Source organism: Penicillium diatomitis (genome assembly GCF_028827545.1).
Source record: "Penicillium diatomitis strain IBT 30728 chromosome Unknown utg000004l_segment0_segment0, whole genome shotgun sequence".
NCBI lineage: Eukaryota > Fungi > Ascomycota > Eurotiomycetes > Eurotiales > Aspergillaceae > Penicillium > Penicillium diatomitis.
This window is the reverse complement of record NW_026623176.1, coordinates 1135436-1150361: the sequence shown is the minus strand read 5'-3', so window position 1 is coordinate 1150361 and position 14926 is coordinate 1135436. Positions and strand designations below refer to the sequence as shown.

General features: G+C 51.3%; 6 protein-coding genes across 6 annotated transcripts; 3 read left to right on the top strand and 3 right to left on the bottom strand.

Annotated features, from left to right (window-relative positions):
* Positions 1 to 1781: 1781 nt before the first annotated feature.
* On the top strand, positions 1782 to 2132 carry N7539_003693 (uncharacterized protein; the record flags this gene model as incomplete). Its single annotated transcript, XM_056933295.1, has 1 exon — positions 1782 to 2132. The coding sequence occupies one exon, from the start codon at positions 1782 to 1784 to the stop codon at positions 2130 to 2132; it is 351 nt and encodes a 116-aa protein (XP_056790836.1).
* Positions 2133 to 3519: 1387 nt separating this feature from the next.
* On the top strand, positions 3520 to 5410 carry N7539_003692 (APC family permease; the record flags this gene model as incomplete). Its single annotated transcript, XM_056933294.1, has 5 exons — positions 3520 to 3589; positions 3824 to 4084; positions 4145 to 4297; positions 4434 to 4487; positions 4554 to 5410. 5 exons carry the CDS (start codon positions 3520 to 3522, stop codon positions 5408 to 5410), a joined length of 1395 nt encoding a protein of 464 aa, XP_056790835.1.
* A 1052-nt stretch (positions 5411 to 6462) lies between these two features.
* Positions 6463 to 8843, bottom strand: N7539_003691 (bifunctional molybdopterin adenylyltransferase MobB/molybdopterin molybdotransferase MoeA family protein; the record flags this gene model as incomplete). Its single annotated transcript, XM_056933293.1, has 4 exons — positions 6463 to 8279; positions 8357 to 8394; positions 8470 to 8510; positions 8568 to 8843. The coding sequence occupies 4 exons, from the start codon at positions 8841 to 8843 to the stop codon at positions 6463 to 6465; spliced, it is 2172 nt and encodes a 723-aa protein (XP_056790834.1).
* A 581-nt stretch (positions 8844 to 9424) lies between these two features.
* N7539_003690 (H(+)-transporting V0 sector ATPase subunit c'') lies at positions 9425 to 10309 on the bottom strand (the record flags this gene model as incomplete). Its single annotated transcript, XM_056933292.1, has 5 exons — positions 9425 to 9533; positions 9614 to 9922; positions 9991 to 10082; positions 10152 to 10186; positions 10252 to 10309. The coding sequence occupies 5 exons, from the start codon at positions 10307 to 10309 to the stop codon at positions 9425 to 9427; spliced, it is 603 nt and encodes a 200-aa protein (XP_056790833.1).
* A 474-nt stretch (positions 10310 to 10783) lies between these two features.
* On the top strand, positions 10784 to 11677 carry N7539_003689 (Rab family GTPase YPT6; the record flags this gene model as incomplete). Its single annotated transcript, XM_056933291.1, has 5 exons — positions 10784 to 10836; positions 10901 to 10926; positions 10983 to 11071; positions 11152 to 11554; positions 11619 to 11677. 5 exons carry the CDS (start codon positions 10784 to 10786, stop codon positions 11675 to 11677), a joined length of 630 nt encoding a protein of 209 aa, XP_056790832.1.
* A 1029-nt stretch (positions 11678 to 12706) lies between these two features.
* N7539_003688 (MFS transporter) lies at positions 12707 to 14788 on the bottom strand (the record flags this gene model as incomplete). The annotated part of the gene is made up of 3 exons (XM_056933290.1): positions 12707 to 12989; positions 13138 to 14256; positions 14331 to 14788. 3 exons carry the CDS (start codon positions 14786 to 14788, stop codon positions 12707 to 12709), a joined length of 1860 nt encoding a protein of 619 aa, XP_056790831.1.
* Between the last annotated feature and the right edge of the window lie 138 nt (positions 14789 to 14926).

Sequence of the window (14926 nt, the reverse complement as noted above, 5' to 3'; positions counted from 1 at the left end):
TGCCGAAGAGTCAGACTGCAGCGAGAAAGGACAGTTGCATCATCTTTGTCGGGTCTTGGTCAAATAGGAGATTCAAGTGTACTATGAGAAGGGGTGGTTTTGGATGTGGCTGTGGTCGATTATCACACTCCTGCCCTGGAGTATTCATCAATACCCTGGAGTACCGTATATAACATTTACCCATCGATATCGTTCCAACATAACCCCTATGCAAGTGACCTTCACACCTGCAAATCAAAAGTTTTTTTTCCATGAGCGTGGGACCCAACCCCCGTCTCCATTTGTACATTGAGCAAAAGCACCATTGGAGGAACCCCGCGTTACCGGCGGAGCGCCTGTGTCTGGCTGTCTGTCACTCTGCACCGTGTCAAGCTCGGTAGAATGTATGCCGAAGGGAGAAGCATCGAGAGGCCCCTTTGTCCAGTGGCCTGTAGCGTACCTCCGACATAGGCCACCGGATCACAGCATCGCTGAATTCCTCCTCGTTTGCTTGGCGATTGCGCAGGCCAGCAGGCCGCGGAGAGTTTAAAAACGGCAGGAGCAAGCCAAGCCTCGCACCCAGACAAGCCGAGTACTGGAATGGAGAAAACAACAACATTGAAAAGCACTGGCGGTCTCTGGCACAACCCGATACCTCCAGTCCAGAGAGCACACAAGTCACTCTCCGACCAACCGATGTTGTTGATGATCGGCCATCCGATTCGATATCCTGCTATGTGACTAGTGGATTTCCTTTAGTTACTGGAAGGTTTCACGGTGACATACAGCTTGCCTGTCGGTGGATCAAAGACAATCTTGAAGATTCTTGACTTATCTGGGCCTACTCCACAGCTGATCGTCTGTCTGTGGAGTCAAGTCGGCTGAGATCTTCACAGCCGGTACTATGAGCCCGTGGGGAAGTTGAATTGACGTGCTCATACGCAGCATGGAACTTGCCAGCGGTCATGGCTGACCCACGGCCCATCTTGACGTTGTGTGTTCCGTCAGATGAACTGCCCTTCCTGTGAGATTGCTCAGCTTGCTAAGGGAAGATGAAGCCAGGAGATTCATGGCGGTGATCCTGGTGAAGTGCTATCTGGGTCAAGTTTGTCACAGGTCATAGTACTGTAACCGTTGTAGCGACACGACCACAGAGCCATCCTACATCGGAGCAGGTGGTTCGACAGTAAGTCTCCATTTTGATCATGACTGGAGGGCAAGAATTGAAAGACAAAAGAAAAGAAAAGAAAGACGTGAGGTAACCCGGGACAGCACTGCAGGCGTCCGGTGGAGGGGTACCAAGCCGAAATATCAAAAAAGAAACTCTCCCTCGGGGAATCGAACCCCGGTCTCCCGCGCTTATCAGTGGTGGTGACAAGCGGAAATCATGACCACTAGACCAAGGAAGATGCGATGATCGAGTTACTGCTCGACCACTTGGTGCTGGTTGATGTGAACAGCGACGAGTTTTGAAAATATATTTCAACAATGATCTATGAATCGATCACCCCAATTCTGCGTACGGACATTGTCCATCTCAAATCCCTTCACATTAAGAGATAAGGTTTGAGATACCAATTTCCTGGGTAGAGTCAATTTTGGGCTCGTGTTTACTTTTGCAACCATTCGAATACCAACGCCCGGTAAATTGCACCTTTCTCGCCTCGATTCCATGTGTGAGGCAGCCCGTAGCCCTCGACAAGGCTATCTTCCCGGGCATGCGGTATCTCACGACGTATATATTTTGGCTTGCAGCCGCGCGAAGCTCACACTTAGTAGGTTGAGGTTCCAGCCATTTCGCCATGCCCGCCGTCCCTATGCCACCCAACAGCCGACAGGTCCCCTCCTGCACTGGACAGGTCTCAAAGACTCTCGTGACCTCAGATATGCCCGAACTACAAAGCCTGCTACTTCGTAAGCGAAATTTGGTCTCAACTGAGCGTACTGTGCAAGCGGGGCTTCCCTGCGAAGAAATGGATGACTTGCTCCAAGCCCTAACCAAACCTAACGGCGCAGGTGAGCCTACTCCGACGACGGCTCGACTGCGACGGGACGTAGTCCCGCACCGCAAAGCTACCTACCTAGATACCGTCGGACAGATAAAACTTGGTATCCCGATTGTCAACCAACCCCCTCGGGAGGCTAAGGTTTAGCGCACAACTCTTCTCTATCCTCGGGGCCGTCCCGTCGATGTCTAGATCGTGACCCGTCGCCATATTCTTGAAGCCAAGCCTCATTCTCTCAAAGCATGGACTCACATCTGGAACTTGTAAAGATAGTATAGTATCTCTCAGGCCGCCGTCTTGGCCGTCAGCCTGAGCCGTGAGCCTGGTTCTGTGTCTTCACTTGTTGAAAGAGTGTAACGCTTGCCATGATCGAGCCCAGAGACCGATTGTCCACGAATGGGTAGGTACCATTGTGAAGGTGCAGCGAGTGAGATATACTTCTAGCAGCAGCAGCAGCAGCAGCAGCAGCAAGGAAGGTCAGAGCTTGAAAGCGAGGAGAACAAGAAGGTTGATCATGGATGCCCAATCCACCACCTCGGCAAATCGCAGGTGGCTTCAGGCCAAGTGAGGGTTCAAGAAAGCCGTCGACGAGGGTTTACGAGCAATGGTGAGACTAACGCGAGAGGGGCACCTAGCAGAGGCGAAGGACTTACTTATCACTGCATTTCCTTCATCCGACTCGGTGGACCCAGATATAGGATCCGTTGGTGTCGGCACAAGACTTTTGGCCTCGACGAAGAGGGGGCCCTGGTATATATGCCTGGAGATGACAGCGGCGTCATGGCAAAGTTGGCCTCATAGGCTCGGGCAGGGAAATGTTGTGTCTCAAAGACAGTTCAGTCCACCAACCCATCCGTCCGGCCATTTGGACATGCTCACTGACGAAGGGTGTGCCCACCCAGTCGCACAGCGTGTTGTCGCTTTCCAATGTCTGTATGCTGCCTTCCTTGATGGACCGCTGTTTCTGCGATGGGAGTATACGACTGACAAGACAGGCGTGCATAGCTTGCCTATCGAGGTGTACCGCCAAGCCAGCAGACGTCGCCGAAGTATTCCGATATTTGCAGGATGCGTTGTCACAGTGAGATAATCAGAGTCGACGTCTCATTCTGAGTCAGCTATCGAGCATGGTCCTGGGAGGCAGAGTTCAAGCCTCGGTTGAGATGTGACATTCATGTGTTTAGCACCCGGTCTCCACCGTACACTTTTCTTCCAGCTCTGGACACTTTGCAGACTGTCTTCATGTGTCCTGAAGAAATGAGATAGTTCCTAGCGGATCTGTTCATTGCCTGGATGTGACTGAGGTGAGAGATATGGACACGTATTGCAGGACCTATGTCACTATATCGTCACGTGTGGTGATACGAGAGGAATCCCGTGGTACAGCATGCTCGTTCGCCTTGGGAGGGAGATCGAGGGCTGCTCCAGAGCTTCTAATATCCGTGGAGGACCCTTGGGAATTTGTACCCAGCAGTCTCCGAAGCTTGATTGATCTGGTAGACTTTGCACTGATCCACAGAAGGGACTGATTACGATGGATGACGCATTTTGGGCAGGCGAAAAGGAGAATGACATCTTCGAGGGTCTTATCTCCCTTGCTGAACGTGACATCTCACCCCGATGATACTATCTAACGACCTGAAATTACGTTGCACTTGATTTGGTGCGCACCATCATGAGCGAGGTTCAACCGTTTCTTCATTCCCCTGAGCTGAGAGGAGCGCGAGTCCTCTCTGGACACCACGCCGCCACTTGGGCCTTCTCTCCGCCACATTCTTGATGTGGGTGACCGCGACAGCTCAACGGATGTGCTTGGTGTAGCGCTAACTTTCCCCCAGTGTCAACTGTAGGGTTGGTACAGCCATTTTTTCCGTGCCGTCCTCTACTGCCCAGAGCGCGGGAAGCGCTGGCGCCCGCTCTGATCTTCTGGCTCATCGGGTTCATCCAATCGTTCTGCGGGTTCTGCATTTGGCTCGAACTAGGAAGTGTATTGCCTCGCAGTGGTGGAGAGAAGGCGTGTCTAGAGGCGGCGTATCTGCGTCCTCCCTTGCTGGCGACCACCATATTCGCCGTACATGTTGTGGTCCCAGGGTTCACAGGTACCGCCTTCATCTTCCTTTGCAATACTCAGCCGGCTCGGTGGCTAACACATTGGTTAGGAATTGGTAGCATCATGGCCGCTGAGAATATTCTCCTGGCTGTTCATGGAACTGCGAATGACTGGATCAAGCGCAGTATCGTTGTTGCTCTTGTGGTGGGCGTAGCATCGCTACACATTTTCGGAAAGAATCTCAGCATCAGGATCATGGTCGGTATCTCGATCAGAGAACCAAGAGGGAGATTGATTGCTGATGACTGAAAGACAGAATATTCTGGCATCTTGAAAGATACTGATTCTTGCATTGATTGTGATCGCTGGCTAAAGAGCTGCTCGGGGTGACTTACCAGATGTACCCCATCCCGGCGGCAGCTTTGCGCACCCTTTTGCTGGGTCTTCCACCAGTGTGTTCGACTATGAAGTTGCTCTGTTCAAGGTTCTTGCCGCCTAACAAGGCTGGTCCAGTGCAGCCTATGTTATGGACGAGATTAAAGATCCCAAGAGAACGCTCAAGTGGGCGGGGATCCTTGAAGCCGGCTCGGTCGGCCTTCTCTACCTCTTAGTGAATGTGGCCTATTTCACGGTCGCCACACCACAAGAGCTCAGTGAAACGGGTGTCACTGTAGTTGCACTCCTCGTTGGGAGGGCCTTTGGACCAAGGATGCAATGGCTTGCTGCTTTTTTGGCAGCTCTATCGTCTCTGGGCAACCTGATGACTGCGTCTTTCCCCATTTTACGGGTGATTCAAGGGCTGACGACGGAAGGTGTCGTTCCCTTCCCTTCCTTCTTTGCCAGTCGAACATCCAGTGGCCGTCCTGCTGCTAGTACCTTCTTGCTTGTGTTTCTACCTTCTGTTCTAATGGTAACTCTTATGCCCCTTTGTTATGTGTCCACCCATCGTCACGATGACCTGTCCCATCTTCTAATCCGAGCAACAGAAGACACATACAATTCCTTACTTGACGTTGGACAATACGCCATGGCCATAATTCTCTTTTTCGTCGTTGCTGGTTTTTTCATCATTAGAAATCGGGTAGCCTATCCCCCACGAACCTTCAAGGTTTGGTCCAGTGTCGCCCATATCTATCTCGCCGTGCAGTCCTTCCTGGTCATTCTTCCCCTGGCTGGCTCTGGCAAAAGCGACACCCACCTACCTTCTTGGCTGACGCCCGTGGGTGGACTCCTGACTGTCGGCTTCAGCTGTGTCTACTGGAGCTATTTGTGGTATATCCTGCCGAAGATTGGGAACATTATCTGGCAAAAGAGAATATCGACGTGTTCGGATGGCGCTGCCGCGGTTGTCTGCGAACGTCGGTATCTATCATGAGACCTGTATACAGAGCGAATTAGGAAGCAAGCCACGCCATAGAAATGATGTTGTGACATTTTCGGAACGATCAGCTCTCTTCAATGTGTCTAGAGAGCGATTATTTCCCATGACCGACCTCACCCTAGAGGACTTCCCAGTCCAAGCTATTACACCTCGGTTTATGGAAGATAATCGTCATGTCAGTGAAACGCATTCGATCACTACTCATTTTTCATCACACCGGGCTCTGGTCATTACTGTAGCCTACGTTATTTGCGTTTTTTTCGTGATACACTACAAATCTCTTCGTATAAAAAAGAGAATCGCCAAGTATATCGCTGCGGTTCGTAGTTCTCGGACTGCATTTCTAACCCACCGAGCCTGTCTGACCTCTTTACACGTCCACAGTGTGATCTAGGGACCTCAGATTCGTCAGATTCACAAGGAAACAAGCACAACTTGCGGACTCAGCAATACAGTGAGTCACCCCCGGACGCTTTTACCATTGGTACCACCGGTGCCAGGCTACTTATAAGGGAATTATCTGATGGCAGATTATGAACAAATCCCGAGCAACTCGAAGCTTTCTAACAAGCGAACACTCAGACTAAGTGAAAAGCATACAGTGGACAATCTTATCACGCTGCAGGAGTAGTGGTGTCTTCTTCCTTGATATTGCAAGGACTTCGATGTCTGGCTGATGTTGTTCGAGAGAATGATATCAAGTAAACCTAGTTCATTTGGGATAACGAAATAGCCGAGCGCTTCTCTGTGCAGATCGTCATCACCGGTCATCTCGTTGTCTTTGGCGGAAGGATTGTGCTATCCCGACTCCTGTCTCACCACAGACTTTGTTCCAGTTCCTCATAGCTCTAGGGTAAGGCCTTGCTCGGCAGTCAGACTACGACGTCCATTCTTCTTTTCGATGGTTCACCAAAAGAAAGCTCAATGGATTTCCAATTGTAGACACGAGTCGGTTTCCGATTGTAGACCCTCCGGAATTGAGGAATCTTGCCTGAATTTGAGTACAAAGAAGCTTTTAAAAACCGCTGACAGAAACCTGACCGCCGTTATTCAGAAGCCTGCGTATCGCAGCTATAGACAGGGCCCATCATTAAAGCCTCCACAAGAACACCCTTTTTTGCAACGCCGTTCCCAGGACGTAATACAATGAGCGCATTAGCGGATGCAAGGCTACCGACGCGGGAGCTTCGCTGACCAGTGCCGCTTACACCGGTGCTGGTTGCGTACAATCGCCCATCAGCGCGCGAGGCAGCAACAGTGGCGCGATGATACTCGGTACGCTTTGAATCCAGTGGGAAATCATGAGTCAACACGACTGACACCAGTGGCAGGCCGCTTCGCGGACCCATGAGTGCCACCGAGCTTGTAGCTGGGAGTTTTTCGCTCAGACCAGAGAGCTTGTGCAGTGAAGGCAAGACAAACAGATTGAGGGTTACCAACGCCGAAGCTGGATTACCTGGAAGAGCAAAAACCAGCTTCGGCTTTCGCTCCTTTTGATGCGTCTCAGTGCCCTCGGTTGCGGTCTCTTTAAATGAAATAGTGGCGAATGTGGTAGGTTTACCGGGTTTCATCGAGACACGGCCGAAATGAATTGTACCACCGAGCGATCTTTCGATCGTGGGCTTAAGCAAATCAAGCTCGCCCATAGACACGCCACCAGTAGTGACAATGACCTCAACGCTGGAGGAAGCTCGGCCAACACCGCGAAGCGAATCACGCAAGGCGTGCTCAATCTCGCCGGCTGGAGTGTCGCGCGCAATGCCCAAATCAACGGTAGGGAAGCCCCAAGATTGAAGACAAGATAGAAGGGACGGACGATTAGAGTCGCGAATCTGACCCCCCGTGAGAGAGCGGGGGTCATCATGCTCCACCAGCTCATCGCCAGTGCTCAAGACACCAACGCAAGGCTTCTTGTATACTTTTACGGAACGGACTCCGGTGGCTGCTAGCAGCCCAATTTCTCCACCAACCGGGGAGATGATGTCTCCTCGAGAGAGGATTTTCGATCCCAAAGTGACATCGCTACCAGGCTCTCGAACATTCTCCCCCGGGCGAATGTCGTTAGTCAAAATCTCGACAGTCGCCTCTTCTGTGCCGTCTGCGGTAGTTGAAGCCAAGACTGTATCCTCGACCATGACTACAGCGTTTGCGTTTGGCGGAAGCGGTGCTCCCGTGGTAATTCTTGCAATGGTCCCAGGCATCAGCGGCTGTAGCTTTCCACCCACGTTGGCGTGAGTGACTGAAGCTACGGGAAATACACCTTTCGTGTTGGGTCCTGTTGAGGAATCTGATGCAATGACTGCATAACCGTCGACTATGCTGGCCTTGTAAGCAGGTACAGCCTCGGCAGCGTATACATCCTCAGCAATAACCGAACCCACAATAGAAGTATTTACTGGGGCTTCGATTACAGTTGGTGCCGGTGTATGCTCGCTGATTCGCTGTAAAGCTTCCTCGACGGTCAACATAGGGAAAGGCGAGGAACGATGACGCTGGCTGGGACCCACGGATGGGTCATTGGACTGGGGCCTATCCGCAGGAGATGTATGGGCTCGAGGAACTGCATGTCCATGACCATGGTCATGATGGTTGTGGTGGTGATGATGATGATGGTGCTTGTGCTCCTGGGTCTGCGGGGCTTCCCTGGATGTTGTTGTCGATGACAGTCCCGCTTCAGCCTCCAACTTCTGCACACCACCCGCATGCATCTCCCGGGAGCTACCACCGGCGCTTTGCAAGCAGGCATGTGGTAGTAGTTTGATCACAGCTTCGAGATTCTCCACGGCTCCTTTGGGGGACCCAGGCAGAGTGATGATCAGAGATCTTTCACGAACGCCAGCAACTGGGCGAGCCATCATCGCGACTAGAGGGAGCCATTGGTCAGTACCAAACTACGATTCAAAAAGTGTCTTCAATATCGAAGTATCGAGTCAAACTTACATGGGGTAATCTTGAGTGAGGCGGCAATCATGCCGTGGCTGGTTGAGCCTTGATGTCAGTTGCTTCCGAGTTCGGAAATCGCGTGTTAGCTGATTGATCCAAGAGGTACTCACATGAGACCAGGCGCGTGCCGATGTATCAATGGAGATACTGCCTGATGTGCGAGTTAACAAGAATGCAATATGAACCGGCTTCGTGAGATGGGACTGACCTCGGGAGTGTTATCGCGGACAGCGAAACCAGTTCCGCCGCTGAGCAGGATGAGATTATACCAATCAGGTCCATCGGTCCATTCGCATATAGCTTGCTGGATCTGGAATTTGTTGTCAGGCACTATCCTGACAGTGGGAGTCTCCCATTTCCCTTCGCCGGCGAGAACGGGAGTGAGAGCGTTCGCCGTCCTGTCCGAGGTGGGGTCTTTCGAAGCCGTGTCGGAGACAATCAGGATTGCAACGGCGAGCTTCGGAGTAGACTCCGGGCTTGTCATTGTGTCAATGGCCTTGAGTAAGAAGTCTGAGGCCCCGAGGAGTGATAATTGAGAGCAGCAATTGGAGGAAGTAGCTATCTGGTTCTGTGTGGGGAAGGCTCGGAATAAGAAGCTGGAAGAGTGACGAGTTGCCGTTTACCTTATCCTCGGAGGCGGATAACCCTGCGTGACATGTCCACAATACCTGCGACCTCCTTCTGCTAGATCGGTTCAATGTTTTACGTCGCAGATCTATGACCAGCTCATGCTTGTTGAAACACTCATTCCTGGGATTTCGAGTATTTCCAAAAGACCTGCGAACTATCGTCTGGTCTAGCCACACATTCACTGTACATGTGAAAGATCTTTGATTGACTTGGATCTGCAGTTCAGCAAAAACTCCAAAGCTTGCTTCTATAAATCCAGACGCCCTAATGCTTTGTGTACAAGGAGAGGCCACCGAAGCAAAAACAAACAATAGACGTGATGACCGGAAAGATGAGGGGATGAAAAACAATCAAGATCATAAGGCGCAGCTTAACACACGACCGAACTCATAGCCGCTGACAATCATAAACCTCACACCAGTTGAGGGCTTATCTTTACATGGCACCAATGTCCAGGGCCTTACCACCCACGAGAAGACCGACAATGAAGCCGAACAGACCCAGAACAGAGCTGAAAATCTCGATAATGAGAATGCGAACAAAGCTAGACATCATCAGCACGTTAGCAGATGGCCAAGACGGACCACGAGATACCTCGATGAGGTGTATATGGGGAGGCCTTACAGACTGGGATCGGTGGCATCTGCCAGAGCAGCACCACTACCGTTCATACCGACTGAAACACCACAGATCATGTTGCACATACCGACCGTAATGCCTCCCCAGAACAGAGCGTAGCCGGTGTAGTAGTTGCTTTGGGTATAGAGTTCGCTGTCGGGAACTGGAGCAAGCTTGGCCGAGTAGATGATCGCAACGATGAGACCGTAGATGGCGACGACTTCACAGAAGATGATGGACATCAAGTTCTTTGTACAGATACGAGGAGCCCGCACACCACCACCAATGATCGAAGAACCTGTGAGGAAGATTCCCCTACATTGCAGCGACACGTCAGCAACTGGCTTTTTGTGGTAAATATCAGACGCGGGAGAAGAAATTACCATGCAGCACCAACCACGGAACATCCACAGCACATTGCAATGCCGATGTTTGCCCAGGCGTAGGGAGATACTTCTTCCAAGAAGCGGCCGACCTAGAAATTACGTCAACAGCGCGTTCCAAAGAGAAGCTTCGCTGAAGCTGCAGTCGTCCATATTCATACATTAAAAGCTTCACCGTCACCTTGAAACAGCATATCTAAATATCAAAGGCGATCTAATTAGCTTCTGAACAGCTCATAGTGTCAACGGCGCGGAACGTACACAAGCCAACCACCACCAAGGCGGTGGTCAGGACACCGACGCTGTATCGCGGATACATGGCGACCTCGTTCAACCTGAAAATCAAAGAAAGTCAAGGCCTCGGATGTGAAGATTGGGAGGGTGAAAGCGAGGCGCCGAGGAGGGAGCTTGAAGCCTGAAGCTCGACGATCGGAGTTGGAGGTGGAGGAACGGACTCGGTGGCTCGGAGCGGATTAACTGCTCCGTTTTTGGGGGGAAATAATGGCGGGCGGTGGCCTGGTCGATTTCCCCAGATCCACGGGCTCCCAGTTTAGCTATTCTAGACATCGAATTGACGATCGCTGTTTTTTTGTTTTCTTTTACTTTCCCTAGAGATCTGTGTTGGGAGCCTCACCCCTTTGAAAATCCCTCGGATCTTGTGCGCTTATTGAAAGATTGTCGTGACGAGCTCTTTCACTCGGCGAGGCTCTGCATTGTTAACCCCGATTCCCCTGAATTCGCCGCCCCCTCTTCCTCCCCTCCTCCAAATCTCTCGACAACACAGTTCATCACCATGGCTTCTAGTTCTGGGGTCGGGTCGTATTCGAACCCGTTGAAGAAGTTCAAGTAAGCTGTGACTGCACCTTGACCTCGGACAGCAAAGAGGAGCAATGACTGATTAGAATATTAGGCTGGTGTTTCTTGGCGAGCAGAGCGGTATGATACTCTTGCAATGCACTGCGAAAGACGGTTTGTCCTAACATGGATCACAGTCGGCAAAACGTCCCTTATCACGCGGTTCATGTACGATTCGTTCGACAACACATATCAGGCTACCATTGGCATTGACTTCTTGTCCAAGGTAGGAAACCGAGAAGCTTTATGTACAAGCTAAGGTGCGTGACAGGATATGCTGACTCGCGCGCTCGTCCTTGTCTACAGACCATGTACTTGGAAGACCGAACCGTCCGCCTTCAACTCTGGGATACCGCCGGTCAAGAACGTTTCCGCTCGCTTATTCCATCTTACATCCGAGACTCAAGCGTCGCAGTTGTCGTCTACGATATTTCCAACGCCAAGTCCTTCCAGAACACCCGGAAGTGGATCGATGATGTTCGAGGGGAGCGAGGCAATGATGTGATAATCGTTCTCGTGGGTAACAAGACAGATTTGAACGACAAGCGGGAGGTCACCACGGCACAAGGAGAAGAAGAGGCAAAGAAGAACGGTCTGATGTTCATCGAGACAAGTGCGAAAGTCGGGCATAATGTGAAGCAACTGTTCCGAAGAATCGCCCAAGCGTTGCCCGGAATGGACGGCGAGGCTAAGCAAGGGGAAAGCACCAGTAAGAGCCATCGATTGTCAACATCACACTTTATTTTGTTAGAAAAAAGTACTGACTTGGCCAGTGATCGACGTCAACATTCATCCCAAGGAGACCACCAGCAATGACAGCTGTGCATGCTAAAAGGGACAGTTCGCAATGTCAACTTTCTACTCCTCGTTCGCGATATACGGCCGTACGGGTTGCCTTCTAGCTCCGAGGCCTCTCTCACACACACCTTCACATTTAACATGTACATGTTTGTCCTGCTTTTCAAATGGACAGCGTTTGTTCTGGTATCGCAAAGCATCTCCGGCTCTTTTCACTTAATGTTTCACTTGGGGAGGGGCAAGGTCTACCGTTGAATTGCTGGGCATTTGGTGTCCTTTTTCCTTTCTCATCTTTGCGCCACATCGGTCCGAAACACAGCCGAGGCCATTCCTCCCTTACTCCTGGACGTCCCCTCCCCTATTGGCCTCGGCTCCGGTTGTGGAGTTAGTCGGCATGGCATGATATATGAGGCTGTACAATATAATTTTCTTTTTCTGATCGATTAAACACAGGTTTTACATAGAAGTGACTCGATCACAATTGACCGGATGAAAAAGTCTAATATGAGGTGTGACAATTCCAGCGCATGATACAGACTGAGCAGGTCGTGCGAGATTTTGCGAGAACTGCCACAGCTTAGAAGTATGTACTCTCAGCGCAGGTCAACTTACCCCAGACGGCTGTGCTGAAGAGAATGGATTATCAAGTCAGACCATGTCGAATTGCTGTGCACTCCATACAATTTCGGAATTAAAAACAGATTTGCAAGGATCCACTGAGGACTGGCTCGCAACCTTATCAAATCGAGACATTGGATTTGGATGCATTCTCTGTTGGTCAACTGCTCTTGATGCGTGAATAACGATTGGCCCGTAAGTATTAGTGACCGAGCATAGAATTGGCCATAAGAAAACAAGGGTCAAAAAAAGCGGGCAGGGAATACCAGGCAAGTGTCACGCTAGAATGTACATAGACAATGAAGGAAAACAAGTTGAAGGTGAAGGTGAAGGTGAAGGTGAAGGTAAAAATTACTGCAATGTACATAGTCGTAAAGGGAATCGGGGAGTAAAACGAAACGAAAAACACGGGTATCTTTTTTTTTCTCCTCGCGAATATCTCTCTTCAAGGACGCTCCACGTTCCCCTCTTCAGCCGCATCATCGGGTTCCACGGCCGTCGACTCATTGGCCGGCTCAAAAAACGGCGCAAATTTACTCTTCATTCTGAGTCTTTTGCCGAAGAAGTAGAATCCGATCGGAATTGGAACCAGGATGGCGGCGAGACAGCCGAGCAATGTGGATGCCCATTGAATGCCAAGGTTGTTGAACATCTGTCGCGAGAACAGAGGGAAGCCAGCTGCCACGAGTGAACGGCAGAAGGTGTTGGCGGCAATGGCGGAAGCGGCACTAGGGAACAGAAGGAAACGTTAAGTTAGCATGGACATCGCTTTCACCTCGGTTGTGTTTCTTCCGGCTTTAGGGTTTCGAGGGTGCGAAGCGCTCCCTCTGAAAAGCTGCCAGGGCAAACCCATCAAGAATCGTAGACGGAACTTACAACATAAGATATGTGTCGATAAGATAATTGAACAGCTGGATGAAGATCATCAAGAGACCGAATCCAGTGAACAGTCCACTGAGGGTGGGAACGATCCAATGAATGCTATCCGTGAATCCAGTCCATCCGAACCAGAACAGCCCGGCCGCAAACAGAGCACCTCCCACGATGACTGGAGGCAGTCGCCATTCTGGGACCGGGACACCGCCATTCGCTTCCAGCTTGCGATTGTATGCTGGACTGGTCAGGATGATGTAGGCAGCAGCGATGAAGAGACCCGCGACCATGCCGAAAAGAGGCAGACCACCGACTCCAGCGTTCATTCCGTGAACGCCTTGGAAAACGAGGGTATAGGCAGTCAAGAAGCAGTAGAGCAAGCCGTAGATGAAACTCAGGTAAACGGTCACGGCGAGAATCAGAGGTTCCTTGATCAATAGCCGTAGCGGACGGGAAAAGTTGTTGATCACCAGATCTCTCAGGTCAACTTCAATTTCTTCCTGCTTGGCATGGATGCCCCAATTCTTGGTGCGACGGCGCAACTCGGAGGCTTTGTCTACCAGAACCACGGGAGGGTAGGATTCCTTGAGGAAGAAGAGATTCATCAAAAAGGCAGCGAATCCCATGAATGCCGGGATGTACGCCGTGTAACGCCAACCGAGATAGGACATGTTGATGAATCCTCCAATAAAGGGGGCGAGCAGAGGACCCAGGAACACAGTACTCGAGAAACAGGCGATGGCGATACCACGAGTGCGATTGTTGAAGATATCAGAGAAGATGGCAGCGACGACAGCAAGGGGGGAACTGCCAAAGATCCCACAGAAGAAACGGCAAATCATGACGGTTTGCAGATCCTTGGCCACAGCCACACCGATGTTGAAGATGCCGAACCCCAGCATGGCGATGAGAATAGGCAGGCGACGACCTTTCAATTCAGACAGGGGAGCCCAGATCAACGGCCCGGTGGCATATCCGCAGATATAGAGAGAGCTCGACAACGTGGCTACTTCGACGCTCACACCAAATACCGAGGCCACGCTTCTTGTCGAGGCGCTAAAGATTGCCGAATCAAAGGTTGAGCAGATACTGGTGAATGCAAGCATGACGCCGGTCCAGGCTCTAGACATCAAATCGGAATGTGTCAGCTCATTCGATGAACGCAATGGCGAACTCCATTTCGCTGAACTACTTACTTTGTTGTGAAGGACCAATTCTGCGGGTACAAAGGATCATCGGGCCCGTCAAACTCCACCACGTAATCCTCTCGATCTGGTAATTGAGGCGGATATGGCTTGCCCGCACCCATTGGGGGCAGGGGAAGCTTAGAAGGTCGCGACTTGACACTCTCTCCCACCGTCATGGAATGTTGCAGCCGTTGCGTCTCAATGCGACTGAGTGCCTGGGACAGACTTGATCGCCGACGCTCCAGATCGACCTCTGTATTTCGCGATTGGAGGCGATGCACATTTGGATTGTACTCGACCGAGCTACTGGAGCCCGAAGAGGACATGGTTGATACCGATCCCGATGTCGAGGGCCGGGCAGCCCCGGTGGGCTTGGAAGGCTTCTCATCTCCCCATTCGGAGGATCGACGCTGGCCGTTGGCGTCGACCTCGGCCCTTTCGAGGTCGCGATCCACCACGTTACTCATACTGGTGGAAGTGACTCTGTGAATGCGCTGGGTATTCCTGAGGGAATTGTAGTGACGAGAGCAAGGTTGCAGCGTCGAGAGTCTCGGGTTGGCTTAATGATTCATATGGACTGCGCAACCTGGGGAGGGTGGTGGAGG